The following is a 17,565-nucleotide window of genomic DNA, read 5'->3' on the forward strand; positions in this document are numbered from 1 at the left end:
CAGGGCTAAGGAAAAAGAGAAATGCAGGGACCAGAGGCAGGCTTAACTACTGGCTGCTCTGCAAGCCCACCAGCCTCCTCCAGGTTGCCCTAAGGACACTCCTCCAGGTAACTGCCATTGGCGTGGGAAGCCAGGCCACTGGAAGGCAAACTGCCCCAGTGGGACAAACGGGAGGAAACCTCACATGGCTTCCCCTCTCTGCCAAAAGCTTGGCCACTGGAAACGGGACTGCTTTGAAGGCTGAAGGGCCCCCAGGACAGAATCCCAACCCCTGATGGCCTTGAGCTGGAGAGCTCTCTGCTCTAGCTGGCTTCCAAATCAGACATTGGCACTAGCAGGACAAAGCCAAGGGTGACTCTGGAGGCAGCAAATAAAATTATAAATTTCCCTTTTGGGTTCAAGAGCTGCCTACCCTGTGCTAATCTCCTCTGAGCAATTCTTCTCCAAATGCAGTCAGGTAATGTGGGCAAATAGCACTCCCTCCCTCCAAAAAAAAAAAAAAAGAAAAAAAGATTCACACCCCTTTATATTATTTAAGAGACCAATTACCACTTTCCCACCAGTCCCTGGTAGTGTCTAAATACCCTACACCTCTTTGGGGCAAAAATATACTTTCCTAGATGAGTGTTTGCTTAATATTTACCTGACCTCTGAATTCATCTTTATCTCTAAGAGCTCTATTTCTCCTGGGAAAGCCACCTAAATCTTTAACCAATAACTTTAACCTGGACAGGCTAACCTCAGGGATTTAGAAATAGCCCACACTTATTTGGACAAACTCTAGCAAAAATCTAGCCAAGGCATCTCTCAAGGGGGGATAACTTCTACAGTATGTAGATAACCTCTTTGTCTGCTCCCCCTTCACAGGACCCATACAGCAACATGTAGTATAAACCATAACTTCCTAACAGAAGGAAAATTAATTTGTCTAATTCAAAAGTTATAAAGGTAAAGGTATTGTTGGTAAGGAAGGTTATAAAGAAAAGTGATTTTGCATGAAAAGGATTTTGTATGGTAAATTCTTGTCCCAAAGTAAAATAACTGGTTGTTTAAAAGAGGGATGTTTAGGTCAAGTCAGAAAGTCCAAGCATGCCGTAGATGGTCAGTGCAAGTTGTAAAATGCTTTATAAACTGCGATCATGACTCTTAACTGTACAATTTGCCTGCTTTACAGCTAAGTAAGGCCTGGGGACATACAGAGCTAGCTGTATCCCCTCATCTATGCTGGAAAGAGTCAAATCTTATCTGCATTTCTGTTGGATGTCCTAGGCTCCAAACCTAGTGCATAATTAGAATTGCTTACTTACCAGGTTTTTCACCAAAAGTAAAAGTTGCTAAGCGTTAACAGTGTAACGTGTACTTGACACTACTGGAAAAACAGTTTACATGCAAGATGTGTAGGGAAAGCAGAATGTGCTTTTGGTAAAAGATTATAAGAAGGCATGGAAATGTGGATATTTTTGCCTAGTTTAGAGGGTTAAAGGATTGTTTTAAATTATATATGATAAAGATAAAGGTTAAAGCAAGTTGTGGAAGGTTTGTAAAAATTAATCTTGTAAAAGAAATTCTGTATGTGACCATATTGGCTAGAGTTAAAGGAGTATTCAGTTTTTCCATAAATTGAACATTGGAATAAAAGCACAACAGAGTTTTATTAAAGCATTATTCTGCTCCTTATAAATGTGTTATTGGTACATGTTCCAAATTTATGCAAAACTTCTATAATTATGACATAACTTACTATGTTATCACTAATAATGATAATTGTTTTTTGTTTTTTGGTTTTTTTGAGATGGAGTCTCGCTCTGTTGCCCAGGCTGGAGTGCAGTGGTGTGATCTCGGCTCACTGAAAGCTCTGCCTCCCGGGTGCACGCCGTTCTCCTGCCTCAGCCTCCCGAGTAGCTGGGACTACAGGTGCCCGCCACCTCGCCTGGCTAATTTTTTTTTTGTATTTTTAGTAGAGACATGGTTTCACCATATTAGTCAGGATGGTCTTGATCTCCTGACCGCGTGATCCACCCGCCTCAGCCTCCCAAAGTGCTGGGATTACAGGAGTGAGCCACTGTGCCCAACCAATAATGATAATTGTTATGTTAAATTAGTGTGCCACAGAGATAACAAATTTCTTTTTCAATTGTGTCTTTGACTGTGGCACCATAAGACTTTTTGTCATCCACAGACAATTGTTGACTTGTTTTAATCCTTTTTAAAAGGTGAATTTTTTTTTTTTTTAGACAGAGTCTCACTCTGTTGCTCAGGTTGGGGTACAGTGGTACGGTCTCAGCTCACTGTGACCTCTGCCTCCCAGGTTCAAGCAATTCTCCTGCCTCAGCCTCCCAAGTAGCTGGGATTATAGGCAAGCACCACCATGCCCAGCTAATTTTTGTATTTTTAGTAGAGACAGGGTTTGGCCATGTTGTCCAGGCTGGTCTTGAACTCCTGACCTCAGGTGATCCATTTGCCTCAGCCTCCCAAAGTGCTGGGATTACAGGCATGAGCCACCGTCCCTGGCCGAAAGGTGGTTTTTATAGTCAGCTATAGGACTCTAACAGATGCTCCTAAATGCAGGTTTCTGATAACGTTGGAGATTGTGATATTAGAATAGAGGAAAAACTTTCAGGACTCTTATGGAGAGCTGAAATGTTCATGAATATCAAGCAGAACAGGAGCGAACTGCATGAACAGTGATCTTGCCGTTGCACTCTAGCCTGGGTGACAGAGCAAGACTCTGTCTCCAAAAAAAAAAATGAATGAATACATTCTTTTTAAAAAGAAAAACCATAGAACTACCATATGATCCAGCAATCACACGACTGGACATTTATCCAAAGGAAGGGAACTCAGTATATTGAAGGGACAGCTGCACCTCCATGTTTATTGCAGCACTATTCACAGCAGCCAAGATATGGAATCAACCTGGGTGTCCAACAACAGATGAGTGAATAAGGAAAATGTGGTATATATAGACAATGTCATACTACTGAGTCATAAAAATATGAAATCCTGTCATTTGTGGCAACATGGATGGAACTAGACAACATTTAGTTAAGCAAAATAAGCCAGGAACAGAAAGTTAAACACCACATATTCTTACTCATACATGGAAGCTAAAAAAAGTTGATCTCACAGAAGTAAAAAGTACAGCAGAGAATACTAGAGACTAGGAAGCGTAGGAGGAAGAGAGGGATAGGGAGAGATTTGTTAAAGGATATAAAATTGCAGATAGATAAAAGGAGTAATTTCCAGTGTTCTATGACACTGTAGAAGGACTATTGTTAACAATCATATAGTATATAGTTTCAATAGCTAGAAGGAGGGTATTGAGTGTTCCCAACACAAAGAAATGATAAATGTTTCAAATGATGGCTATGTTAATTGCCATGATCTAATCACTATATATTATATGTATCAAAACATCACTATGTAACTCAGGTATATGTACAGCTAGTATCTGTCACTTTAAAAAAAAGAATCACTGCTGCCAACTGGAAAAAAAATAACTGTTACAAGAAGCAAAGAATGACATTATATAGTGATAAAAAGGTCAAGTCACCAAAAAGATGTAACAGTTATAAATATTTATGCACCAAACCTCAGAGCTCCTAAATATATGAAGGAAACTTTGGCAAAATTGAAGGAAAAAATAGAGATCGGCAAAATAATATTAGGAGACTTTAATATCTCACTTTCAATAAACCAATAAAATAAACAGACAGAAGATCAATAAGGAAATAGAGAACTTGAACAACTCTACAGACAGTTGAACCAAACAGACAATTACAGAACACGCTGCCCAAAAACAGCACAATATATGTTCTTCTCAAGTGTACATGAAACATTCTCCAGGATAGACCATATATTAGGCATAAAACAAGTCTCAACAAACACACAAAGACTGAAATTATACAAACGTTTTCTTTCTTTTTTTTTCTTTTTTTTTTTTTCTTTTTGAGATGGAGTCTCGCTCTGTCACCCAGGCTGGAGTGCAGTGGTGCGATATCAGGTCACTGCAAGCTCCGCCTCCCAGGTTCATGCCATTCTCTTGCCTCAGCCTCCCGAGTAGCTGGGACTACAGGTGCCCACCACCACGCCTGGCTAATTTTTTGTATTTTTAATAGAGATGGGTTTTCACCATGTTAGCCAGGATGGTCTCGATCTCCTGACCTCATGATCCGACTGCCTCAGCCTCCCAAAGTGCTGGGATTACAGGCGTGAGCCACCGCGCCTGGCCCAAACTATCTTTTTCAATCACAATGGAATGAAACTAGAATTCAATAACACAATGAAAATCCACAGACATGTGCAAATTAAACAACACATTTTTTTTCTTTTTTTTTTTTGAGATGGAGTCTTGCTCTGTCGCCCAGCCTAGAGCACAGTGGCGGGATCTAGGCTCACTGCAACCTCCACTTCCCCAGTTCAAGCAATTCTCCTGCCTCAGCCTCCCGAGTAGCTGGGATTACAAGTGCCCACCACCACGCCTGGCTAATTTTTGTATTTTTAGTAGAGACAGGGTTTCACCATGTTGGTCAGGCTGGTCTCAAACTCCTGACTCAGGCAATCCACCTGCCTCAGCCTCCCAAAGTGCTGGAATTACAGGAGTGAGCCACCACACCTGGCCTAAACAACACATTCTTAAACAACCAATGGATAAAAGAAAAAAATGAAATCATCATACTTATGGAATGCAGTAAAAGCAGTGCTAAGAGGGAATTTTACAGCTATAAATACGTACATTTAAAAAAAAAAAATCTTGAATCAACAACCTAACTCTGCACATCAAGAAACTCAAAAGAGAAGAGTAAACTGAAACTGAAGCTAGCAGGAGGAAGGAAGTAATAAAGATCAGACCTATAGAGATATCTATATACATTAGGTATCTGCAATAGAGAATAGAAAGACAATAGGAAAACCAACAACATGAAAAGTTGGTTTTTTGAAAAGAGCAAAAATATTGACAAACATTTAGCTAGGTTAACTAAGAAAAAAGGAGGCTGGGAATGGTGACTCACACCTGTAATCCCAGCACTTGGGAGGCCAAGGCAGGTGAATCACTTGAGGCCAGGAATTTGAGATCACCCTGGCCAAAACGGTGAAACTTCATCTCTACTAGAAATACAAAAATTAGCTGGGCATGGTGGCACACGCCTGTAATCTCAGCTACTCGGGATGCTGGGGCGGGAGAATTGCTTGAACCCAGGAGGTGGAGGTTGCAGTTAGCACCACTATACTCCACCCTGGGCAACAGAGTGAGTGAGACTCCATCTAAAAAAAAAAAAATCTATTCTATTGTCTAAATGTATAGATTTTTTTCTAAATGTTGTGATTTTTAAATAGACTGCCTCAAAAAAAAAAGAGAGAGAGAGAGAAGACTCAACTAAAATGAAAGAGGGGACATTACAAGAGGTGCCACAGAAATAAAAAGACTAAAAGAGAATACTATGAACAGTAATGGGTAAATTCCTAGAAACACACAACCTGGGAAGACTGAATCATGAAGAAATAGAAAATTTGAAAGAGCAATAATGAGTATGCAGATTGAATTAGTAATAAAGATCCTCCAAACAAACAAATGTCCAGGACCAGATGGCTTCACTGATGGATTCTATAAACATTTTAAAAAGAAATAAAACCAATCCTCCTGAAATTCTTCCAAAACAATTGAAGAGGAGGGCATACTTCCAGCTCATTCAATAAGGCCAGCATTATCCTGATACCAAGGCCATATAAAGACGATACAGGAAAATAAAACTACGGGCCAATATCCCTGATGAATATTGATGCAAAAGACCTCAACAAAATACTAGGAAATGAAATTCAACAGTACATTGAAAGGATTAATCACCATGACCAAGTTTATTCCTGGAATGCAACTCTGGTTCAACATAACAAAAATCAATTAATGTAATACACCACATTAACAGAATGAAGGACAAAAGCCACATGATCATCTCAATTGATGCAGAAAAAGCATTTGAAAGGATTCAACATCCTTTCATGATAAAAAACACTCAACAAACTAGGAACAGAATGAAACTACCTCAATATAATAAAGCTCATATATGAGAAGCCCACAGCTAACATCATATTCAATGGTGAAAGACTAAAACTTTTCCTCTAAGATTAGAAATAAGACAAGGATGCCCACTCTCACCACTTCTATTCAATATAGTATGGGAAGTCCTAGCCAGAGCAATTAGGAGAGAAAAAGGAAGAAAAGTCATCCAAATTGGAAAGGAAAAAGTAAAATTAGTTCTGTTCACAGATGACATGATTTTATACTAAAAAATCCTTAAGATTCCATTAAAAACTGTTAGGACTAACGAACCAGTTCAGTAAGGTTACAGAATACAAAATGAACACAAAAAAATCAGTTGGTGCTTGGCATGGTGGCTCACAGCTATAATCCTGACAACTTGGGAAGCCAAGGCAGGAGGATCACTTGAGGCCAGAAGTTTGAGATGAGCCTGGGCAATATAATGAGATTCTGTCTCAAGGAAAGGGAAGGGAAGGAGAGGGGAGGGGAGGGGAGGGGCAGAGAGGAGTGGAGGGGGGATGGGGGAGGGGAGGGGAGGGGGGAAGGCGAATGGGGGAAGGGAGGGGAGGGGAAGGAAGAGGGGGGAGGGGAGGGGAGGGTGCGTGTAACATGCAATTCATGTTCACCTTGGGGTGGAGCCTTAACATTTAAATGTATTACAGTCAGGCTCTGTATGCCAAAAGGTCTTTTCAGGACACAAATGCACGCAAGTGTGCAGCCTCTGCAAACTGGCCAGAGCCAGTCCATACAGAGTCAGTGATCTTCTCACTGAAAGAAAGTTACTCAATCAGTCTCTTGTCCAATCAAAGCTGCAGTTATGGCTGGTGGAATGGGGGTGGGGTGGGGGGGTGGGCGGTGGGAGTGTCAGTCAGCATCTGGTGGAGCTATAGTTGTTTTAATATTGCTTATTGCTTGTTTAGCTGCTAAAGAAAAAGAAAATACCTCGTGGCTATTAGAATATAGTTTATTCTTTTTTTTTTTTTTGAGATGGAGTTTCTTTCTTGCTGCCCAGGCTGGAGTGCAATGGTGTGATATCGGCTCACCACAACCTCCGCCTCCTGGGTTCAAGTGATTCTCCTGCCTCAGCCTCCCAATTAGCTGGGATTACAGGCATGTGCCACCACACCCAGCTAATTTTGTATTTTTAGTAGAGACAGGTTTTCTCCGTGTTGGTCAGGCTGGTCTCAAACTCCTGACCTCAGGTGATCCACCCACCTCGGCCTCCCAAAGTGCTAGGATTATAGGCGTGAGCCACCGCGCCCAGCCAGAATATAGTTTATTCTTTAAGTGTATGGTGTGTACACTTGCCTGGTCCTGTTTATAATTTGGTATCTTATTGCCACAGAGTCTATTCTGTCAGTCTTCTGATCTCTATTTTAAGATTAATGCTGCTCAGTTGTGTGTAAACTACAAAAGTGAGGGAGTAGAATCAGGTGTGTCTGACCTCCCATTCCCATCATGGCTGGGAACTCAAGTTTCCCGCAGAAACCACATTACCGTCTCAGGCCCACAGTTCCCCCTCGAACCCTCTGCCTTCTGACTGACCCTGGGCTTCCCTGTGGCCCCACGGTGTGGTGTGACATGCCCCTTTCTCTTGGAAACTGAGGATGACAAACCATCTTGTCAATGGCAGTGGTCTGATCCTTCCTACACCTGAGTGATAATAAAGCCTCCATTGAACACAGCCCTGGCCTCGTCTCCGCCAAGCCAGCTCACAGTGGTCCAGGCACCGGACTGCCCTTCACCTGCCCAGCCCGTCTCCCGATGGTCCCCGTGTCAGCCAGCAACGTCCCCACCTAGGAGCCAGCAAGCCTGACCCGCAAAGCGCTCCCAGGACCTGGTCACTTGGCAACTTACTCAAGCTGTGCCCCCCATACCCACAGTTTCTCTGAGCCTGAGGCCATCTGCTGCCTCTCCATCTCCCCAAGATCCCAGCACCGAGCCAAGAGCCCCATAAACGCTAATGAGAACGCAAACAAACTCCCTCCATGCAGCCCCATCGTGTTGTGGGAACTGTCTGCTCTGGTCTCCACACTGCACTGCGGGCCTCACAGGTCCTGCCCCACCATGTCCTGAAGAGCACAGGGCACCCAGCCTGTGCCACACCCCATAGGTGACCCTGGCCAGGTACCATGCCCTCTGTGCCTCAGTTTCCCATTGAGGAAAACAGTTTCCCCACTCACACCGTCTCCTCCCAGGAGTTTTATAGTCAGCAGTGAGCACTGTGCAAAGGGCGGCTTTGGCAGCACCACCAGTAGGACTGACCATCATACCTTCCCAGGGTCGGGAGGTGCCCACTGTGCAGTTGTGGAAACTGAGACTCAGGACTGAGGTCACTGCTCAAGGTGTCAGGTGGGCTTGGCCTGGTCTGCATGGATTTTTCCCTCAGGCTTTTCTAGGGCAGACTGCATCCCAGGACCTCCCCTTGCACACAGCACGAGCCTGTGTGCCACATTCCTGGAAACAAGGTGTGGGATGACGCCCACTGAAAATCTCAAACCCCTCCTAAGGAAAGGCCTGCAGCCCGCAGCGGGGACAGAGAAGGAGAAGCCTACCTGGGCCAGGCCGGCATCCTTGTCAGCCTTCTGGGGGGTGTTCTCAGAGTCAGGTTCCTCACCCACGTCGCTGTCCGCCTCCTCCTGGGGGGTGACCTTCGGGACCTGGCTGTCCAGGGCCATCTCTGCGTGCGCCCCCAGTACAGTGGGGCTTGGGCCAGCCTCCAAGCCCTCCTCGCAGGGAAAGTTCTCTCCAGCCACACTGGAGGATGGACTGTCGATCCCGCTGTCCCGGTTGGGGATCTTTAAGCTACCACTCAGCTCTCCCGTGGGGCCTGTGTCTGGAGAGCCGTCCCCTGCTGCAGCCAGGCTGACAGGGTCCCCACAGTGGGCTCTGGGCCCAACAGGGAGCGCCTGAAGCTTCCCTAGGGAGGAACTGCCAGGCCCAGTGTCTGGCATCCCTAGGGCAGCAATGGGTCCTGGAGGGGTTGAGGACCCCCTGCCTGACTCCATCCTTAAAGCTGAGCTCACTGGGCTCAGGTGGAGGCTGGCCAGGGGCTTCCTGTAGGGGAGAAACAAGCCGGAGTCAGTGCTAGCCAGGCATGGACCAGCACCCTCAGGTGCAACCCCCAAATGCAGCCCCCAGGCAGTACCCTCCGCCCCCCACCCAAAGCCTGGAGCAGGTGGGCTGGGGGTTGTGTGTGAAGTGTGAATGCCCTGGTCAGCTTCAGCTGGGTCTTGTACAGACAGGCTTTTAAAGAACAGAAAATGGAAAACGTTTTGTTTTAAAATTGTTTGTTCCGCATAAAAAAAATTAACCCTGTGGTGTGAAGCTATCTGCTGTTCAATAAATTCAAAATAGATGCTCAAGGTAGTGACCATAACCAAAAGGAACACAGTGGCTTCTGTTTATAGGGCATCCGTGGTGCTTTTTCAATCCTCTGATACTCCCAGGACATGAGGCCGGTGTCCTCCTCCTCCTCCTCCTCCTCACCACTGCCTGCTGGACAGGTCAGAAAACAGCCCCCAGGGGTCCAGGGTCCCAGCTGTCTCTACTATCTCCCTCAGGGGAGGGCTGGGGCAGGAGGTGCGTCTTGCCAGAGGATGTGGACCAAGGTCTTTGCCCCAAAACTCCTCCTCCCTCCTGTGCACTGGAGCCACCTCACACTGGCCCACCACGCCTCTCATGGACCAAATTCAAGTGTCAATTCTAAGTGCACAGAGAATTCACCGGGCGCCTCTGAGGAGGAGCAAAGGTGAGACGGGCCTAGAGGGAGACTGTCATCCCTCAAAATCATCCTCTTGAACCCAAGACGCAGCTGCCGAGGAGCCTAGGGGCTGCAAGTGGCGGTCACTTATCCCCATACCTGATGCCACCAGCCTTTCTGAGGAGGGTGCTGAGGGTCGGCAGGCACAGGCGCCTGGCTCCGTGCTGGGGTCTGGGGTTGGCCGGCAGGAGCTCGCACACGGTAGATGGTTTCCTTGAAAATCTCTTCCTTGCCCAGCAGGTTCAAAGTAGAGCCATTTAGGAGGTACTGAAAAGACATTAGTAGAGAAAGAAAACCACCTTCTCCAACTGGCATTTGGAGCAGCCAGAGGCCCCGGCTCTGCGGGGGTGCGGAGGAGGGAAGCTCCATGCCACCACCCAGCATGGTGGACTCCAGGATTGGGGCATGGCCATCTGCACAGTCATATCCTCAGCCCCCAGGCTGGCACACAACGCCCCCAAAAGGGTGGGGCCTGCACCAGCAGCCATGCACTGTAGGGTGGGCAGTGTCTTGCTCGGCTGGAAACTCTGGGGCCAGGGCTGAGCTTGTCCCTTGCCATGCAGCATCCTGCGGCCCAGGGGAAGGGTCATCTTGAACATGCAGGCACTGTCCAGTGTGAGGTGAGCCGGTGGGCATCGCCAGGCCCCTCCCTAGCCCACACCTCACACCCTCCCCCAGGCACATACAGAGAGGCTCCCTCAAACATTCACACTGACGGGCTGGCTCACACTCACAGTCACACACGCACTCACACTCACAATTAGATATTCCTCTGCCAGCAGCTTTACATGCTCCTGCCTCACTTGCTAAGCGGAATAAAGAAGAAGCAGGCTTCACACAGTGACAGGCACACAGTGAGCTGGCCCTGGCTGCCTTGAGCCTGCCCTGGTTGCCTTGAGCAGGCAGGTGTGCCTCTGGGCAGGGCGTGGCGCAGGCCTGGGCTCTGGCAGCGTCCGGGTGGCTGTGGATGCCGACCAGCTCCACGGTGGAGCACCCCCACCACACACAGTCTCCTGAGTGCTCACTGTCTTGGGGCAAAACCCCTTTTGAGTGGACTTTTCTTTAAATGACTCCAGAATCGCTCAGGTGGGCATTTATGATTGGCTACTGCCGCATTCCTAACGAGTTCAATGGGGGGCAATATTAAGATTTCTAAACAGAAAATACATGTTTTGCTGCATTCTTCTCATAGCACAAGAGATAAACTCAGGTTTCCAGAGGTCAAACATGGCACAGCAATAAAAATACACCGGATGGAATGTGAGCTGTGCTCAGCCTCGGTGTGTTCAAAGGTAGCTGTCTGGCAAGACAGAGCCTGGTTCAACCCCATCTCGGGGGAATTATGCTTCTGGTCAGGATGGAGTAATAGAAACCAGATTTACTCTCACCTGGAACAACAACAAAAATGGACAAAACCTACGAAACAAGTTTGCAAGGCTCTACACCAAGCGGTAAAACACTGTGGTCCCTGAGAGACGGGAATGAATGAGGTGAGCCCTCCTATTGCCCCAGCTCACTGCCCGGAGACCATTTCTGAGCCATGGATCAGGGAAGGGGAGCCCTGTGGGGCCCAGTGGACTCTCTAAGTTGAGAAGACAAAACTGGGAGGCCCAGAAGACTAAGGTGGCCAGAGTCCACAGCATGGAGCCCTGAAGATGAGAGAGCTGCACAGACAGAGAACCCAGAGATCTCAGAGGGGCTCCTCGAGGACCGTTCAGCATGTGTGCGGTGGGGAGAGCACAGGAGGCCAGAGAAAGAACCACCTGTGAGGACCACAGGGAGCTTTCACAGGGCAGGGACACGCCTATGCCCACCAGCCAGCCCTAAAAGCCCCACAGGTCACGGGGCATTGCGTTGAATACTCAGAGGGTCTTGCTTCAGGAATGATGGATAATTAGCCCTGCAGTGATCACTGCTCTGGTCCCACCTAGCAAATATTAACAAAACTTAACAGGAAGAAGTCCATATGTTTACCCAACTGCATCCTTGAACAAAGCTAAAAAATATTTATAGAACTACAAAAATATCTAGTGCATGGCAAGGTAAAATTCCCATAGTCTGGCATCCAATCAAAAATCACCAGGCAGAGGCACAGTGGCTCACGCCTGTAATCCCAGCACTTTAGGAGGCCAAGGCAGATGGATCACTTGCGGGCAGGAGTTCGAGACCAGCCTGACCAACATGGAGAAACCCTATCTCTACTAAAAATACAAAAATTAGCCAGGCATGGTGGTGCGTGCCTGTAATCCCAGCTGCTCAGGAGGCTGAGGCAGGAGAACTGCTTGAACTCAGGAGGCGGATGTTGCGGTGAGCTGAAATTGCACAACTGCACTCCAGCCTGGGCGACAGAGCAAAACTCTGTCTCAAAAAAAAAAAAAAAAAAAAAAATTACCAGGCATAAAAGGGACTATAACTAATGAAGAGAAAAAATTCAATATAAACTGACCCATAACTAACACAGATGTTGGAATTAGCAAAAAGGGACATTAAAAACTACTATCATGTCTGTGTCATCCTATGTTCTAAAATCCAGTAGAGACGTGGAGAATGTAAGAAGGCCCACATTAAACTTCCAGAGATGAAAACTACGAAGTGTGAGACCAAAAACACACTGGAAGGAATTAACAACCAATTAGACATTGCAGAAGAAAAACTAGTGAATTTGAAGAGACGGGAACAGAAACTACCCAAAATGAAACACACACACACACACAGAGAAACTGAGCAACAGTGAAACGTGGGAAAACTTCAAGTAGTGTAATACATGTGTGATCAGAGTCTCAAAAAGGGGTGGACAAAAAAAATATTTGAGGAAATAATGACAAGTTTTCTAGATTTGATGGAAACTATAAATCTACACATCTAAGAAGCTCAATGTAAAACAAGCACAAGAAATCCTTGTAGTTAAAACTTTTCCCACATGGAGAATTTCAGGCACAGAGATCTTCACTGGTGAATTCTACAAACATTTCAGGAAAATAATGATGCTAATTCTATACCTACATCTAATGATCTTTCAGACCTTTTTTTTTTTTGAGATGGAGTCTCCCTCTGTCACACAGGCTGGAGTTCAGTGGCCACAATCTAGGTTCACTGCAACCTCCGCCTCCTGGGTTCAAGTGATTCTCCCACCTCAGCCTCCTGAGTAGCTGGGATTACAGGCACCCACCACCACGCCTGGCTAATTTTTGTATTTTTTTTAGTAGAGATGGGTTTTCACCATGTTGGCCAGACTGGTCTCGAACTCCTGACCTCAAGTGATCCTCCCACCTCAGCCTCCCAAAGTGCTGGGATTACAGGCATGAGCCACCACATCCAGCCAGATCTTTCAGACCATTTTTAAAAAGGGAATAGAATACAGATGAATCTAGAAATAATTATGCTGAACAAAAGGAGCCACAGAAGACCTGCTGTGTTTTCTCATTACTACAGAATTCTAGGAAGTGCAAAGTAGCCTATGGTGCTAGGAAGCAGATCAGCTGGGTGCCTGGAAGGAATGGGAGGGGCTGTGGGGTTGGTGTGGGGGAGAGGGGTGGATGGGTGGAGGGGGCTGGGGAGGTGGGGAGTGCTTACAAAGGAGCACAAGAGCTTTGTGGGATGTTGCACACATATTCATTACCTTGATTGTGGTGATAATTTCATGAGCACACCCCATGTCAAAGTTTATCCAACTGTACACTTTAAACATCATGCATCAATGGTATGCCAAGTATACCTCACAGGGCTGATCAAGAAAAATCCCACCCTAGCCAGGTGTGGTGGTGGGCTCCTGTAATCCCAGCTACTGGAAAGGCTGAGGCAGGAGAATCGCTTGAACCCTGGAGGCGGAGGTTGCAGTGAGCAGAGATCTCACCACTGCACTCCAGCCTAGGGGAAAGAGCCAGATTCTGTCTCAAAAAAAAAAAAAGAAAAGAAAAGAAAAGAAAAATCCCACCCTTATCGCCTTTGAACTGTACAAACTTGGTGAGTTTCAGACATTCCTGAGCATCATTTTCCTTACCACAGAAGGGAGGATGGATCATGATGGATCATGAGGAGAGGTGAGGAGGTGTGTGGTTGCAGCCTAGGAGGCCCAAGCAGCCCGGGTCCCCAGACATCCTGTCCAGAGGAGAGGGATGCACTGTGCTCATCGGAGGCCCTCAAATCACTCCCATCTTGGAAGGGCTTTTGTCCAAGAGCAGATGAACCAAAACAAATGAAGGACACTCACCTCCAGCTTTGCGTTTGCAACTCTGTATTGCAAACACCTGTGTTATGGATCCTGTCGGTACCCCCCAATTCACACACTGAAGTCCTAGCCCCCAGTACCTCAAAATGAAGGCATGTTTGGAGACAGGGTCTTTACAAAGGCAATCAAATTAAAAGTGAGGTTTTTAGGGTGCCCTTGGTGGGGGCAACCTGGGTTGAGGAGCCCCTAATTGTCACTTCACTTCCTTCTATTCTGTTGCAAGGACTTTTTACAGAGTATGCGTTGTTTTAAAATAAAAAAGGTAATGAGAACAGAAAACAAAGAGAGCTGGATAGAGGGGCAGAAGAGGGATGAGCTACTTTGGGAAGTGTAGCCGGGCAGAGCCCCTCTGCGGCCAAAGGCTTTGCCAGCAGCAACCCTCCTGGGCTGGTGTGGCCACTGCCTGGCCTTCAAGGCACAGGTGCACGCACACATGCATAAACAAACGCACATGTGCACATACATACACATATGTGCACACGTATGCTGAAAAATAAAAAGGCCTGTATCTGAGGAATGCCAGCCCCTTTATATAATCAGGCATTGAGAGGCGCTGGAACGCAACACAGTCATGTGTCACTCCCCATCAAGCAAAATAGGTCCCTCCTGAAACCACTTGCTATGCAGGCTTGAGACTAACAGATGCCAAGTAGCCCTAAAATGCCACATTCCCTGTAGTTCAACAGTGGCTGGCCAATCACTAGCCAGTGTTATTTCTGTGAACCAATGAGAGTTCCTGATGAACAACGGTCACCACCCCCTCTCCTGATTCATCCTTTCTTTTCTTTAAACACTTGAGCCTCTCTTTTGTTCTCCAGACATTCCTTGAGGCAACTTGGAAGTGTCTCCCTGGCTGCAGTCCTCAACCTTGTGCTTGAATAAACTCTCTTTAGACTATGTTCTGATTCTCTTGATTATTTTAGGTTGACAATGCATACACACATATAAGGCAAGTACACCCATGCACACCCATGCGCAGGGTCAGTGCTGAGCCCTTTCTCACATTTGCAGGGGACGTTTCTGTCCTTCATATGAGGACGCCGAGGCTGAGAGAGGCTGGCCCTGGCACACAGGTGCTGGAAGCCCCCGGGCTTGGGTCACTCTGGTCCGCCCAGGGCTATGCCTATGTTTCCACAGGGGCATTGAGGAAGCCGAGGTCAGTTCTCTGTATGCAGCCACCTCAGCTTTCCCTTTAAGAAGCCCTGAGCCGCCTGAGGTGAGCAAGGCTGGAGCTGCTGACCCAGATGAGCTGTGCCCACTGTGGACTCAGCCAGGGAACAGGTCCCAGACACTCAGGGCTGCCACCTTGTAGCACGAGGAAATCCACAAACCTGAAGAAATTTAGAATGCCCCAGAATCCAGGGTGTCCTAGAACTGTTCATGTGTCTCCATCACAGCAGCCAGTGAGCAGGGGGATGAAGTGCTCTGGCCCCCGCCCCGTGTCCCTCCACAGTGCAGCGGTCCCCCAGATAGGCAGGGCTGGTCCCACAGATGGGTCACCAGTCTGCCTACCACCCAGCTCTATCTGCCACCAGATGTCCCTTCCCGGGGGGCCGTGCGGGAGTCCCCCCCCATCTGAAAGAAACCCACCACGGCACCTGTCCACTGTGCTGCCTGGAACCTAGTAGGCAGGGACCTCCCTTGTCCTGTCGCTGAAGTGGCCCAGTGGCCCCCGGCACACAGGAGGCTCCATAACAACGGCATGTTATGTAGGGGGAGCAACAAACGCGTTAGTGGTGGTTTTTAAACTGCCCATATATTCTTTGATGCCACTTCAATCTAAAAGCGGACTCTGACATCCCTCCCCTAAATACAGAGCCCCTAAGAGACTTGCTGTAACTAGAGAGGGCAGCATGTGGGAGGCCAGGTCAGGAGGGAAGACAGCTCTGGGCTCTCACACTTGGAAGCCAGCACCTCACTGTGAGGGAGCCTTGGCCACTCAGAGAGGCATGCGGGGGCATCCCCGCCGACAGCAGGTGGCAGCCAGGCCTGAAGCCTTTGGGGGAAGCCTTATGCAATGGGTGCCAGCCCTGTGGGCAAGAGCCGCCCGCTGCACCCAGGTGGCCCAGAATCATGAGGGATGATGACGACAAGATCTCCCTTGTGGGTTACCCTGTGATAGAGAATCCAGGCAATACTGTAAGTGCCTCTAGGTGATACAATAAACCATGTGAACTGCCTATATCTGCTGGTCCCCATATGGCTTCTCACTGGCTTAACTTTGGTGCCTTGAGGTCCCAAACCCACTGAGGCCACCCACAGTGAGCAAGGCCCAGGGCACCCTGGCCATGCCCAGATGTAATGCCCAATGGCAGTCAATTAAAGCCACCAGGCTGGGCGCAGTGGCTCACACCTGCAATCCCAGCACTTTGGGAGGCTAAGGCACTTTGGCAGACCTCCACCTGAGGTCAGGAGTTCGAGACCAGCCTGATGAATATGGTGAAACCCCATCTCTACTAAAAATACAAAAATTAGCCAGGCGTGATGGCTTGCATCTGTAGTCCCAGCTATTCTGGAGGCTGAGACAGGAGAATTGCTTGTGCCCATGAGGCGGAGGTTGCAGTGAGGAGATCACACCACTGCACTCCAGCCTGGGCCACAGAGTGAGACTCCGTGTCAAAAAAAAAAAAAAAAAAGAAAGAAAGAAAAAAGAAAAGAAAACAAAAATTAAAGCCACTTTGTGACCTAGCGGTGCCTGGAAGCCCAGAGTAATTACCTTGGGGTCTCAGCCTGGGAAATGCCCTGTCTGCTGTGGGAGTGGATGGAGGGGGGGTCTCCATCATCTCTGCTGAGAACTCAGTGAGGTGCCACATGCTCCTGAATTGGGATGGGGGTCAGAGGGGCCTCGGAGAGGGCAGGAAGTGAGGGCAAGCTGAGCAGGAAGTGAGGGCAAGCTGAGCAGGGAGAAGAGGAGGCAGATCAACGCAGCAACTCCCCGTTTGCAGTCATGCCATGAGCAGACACTCACAAATATGGCTCACACCGCCACCTTTACAAGTTACTTCTACTGTTTAAGACTGTATGACTCTTCATGACCCATAGCCCTGGCATGACGCTGTGACTGTGGACTGGGAGAAGAGGCTGGACAGCCTGGAATCGGGGGCTGGTGGGCGGGGGGTATCTACCTCTCCCAAGGATGCGGCAGCTTTTCTTAGGGCAGCCACATTTAAACCAACACCAGTTTCCCATGTGAGTCCATCTAGTCAAGAATGTTTCTCCCAAAAGGTTTGAAAGCAGGGTCTTAAACAGGTACTTGTACACCCACATACATAGCAGCATTCCCTACAACAGCCAAAGGGTGGAAGCCCCTCAAGTGTCCATCCCTAGAAACCTGGATAAAGAAAAGGTGGCCTCTCCATAGAACAGAATCATGTTCAGCCTTAAACAGAAGGAGGCCGGGCGCAGTGGTTCCCGCCTGTAATCCCAGCATCTTGGGAGGCCGAGGCGGGTGGATCACGAGGTCAAGAGATTGAGACCAGCCTGGTCAACATGATGAAACCCTGTCTCTACTAAAAATACAAAAATTAGCTGGGCATG

At 47.7% G+C, this 17,565-nt stretch overlaps 1 protein-coding gene across 1 annotated transcript in view; it reads right to left on the reverse strand.

The window, feature by feature from the left end:
* Positions 1-17,565, reverse strand: part of FGD3 (FYVE, RhoGEF and PH domain containing 3) — an 88,790-nt gene that overhangs the window by 50,859 nt on the left and 20,366 nt on the right. The window contains exons 2-3 of the mRNA XM_003807850.4: positions 9,900-10,067; positions 8,593-9,094 (exon numbers count right to left, since the gene is read on the reverse strand). Coding sequence (XP_003807898.1) covers positions 8,593-9,045 — 453 coding nt within the window. The 5' untranslated portion in view covers positions 9,046-9,094; positions 9,900-10,067. The remainder of the gene's footprint in view (positions 1-8,592; positions 9,095-9,899; positions 10,068-17,565) is intronic.

This window comes from Pan paniscus, chromosome 11, assembly GCF_029289425.2.
Source record: "Pan paniscus chromosome 11, NHGRI_mPanPan1-v2.0_pri, whole genome shotgun sequence".
Lineage (NCBI taxonomy): Eukaryota > Metazoa > Chordata > Mammalia > Primates > Hominidae > Pan > Pan paniscus.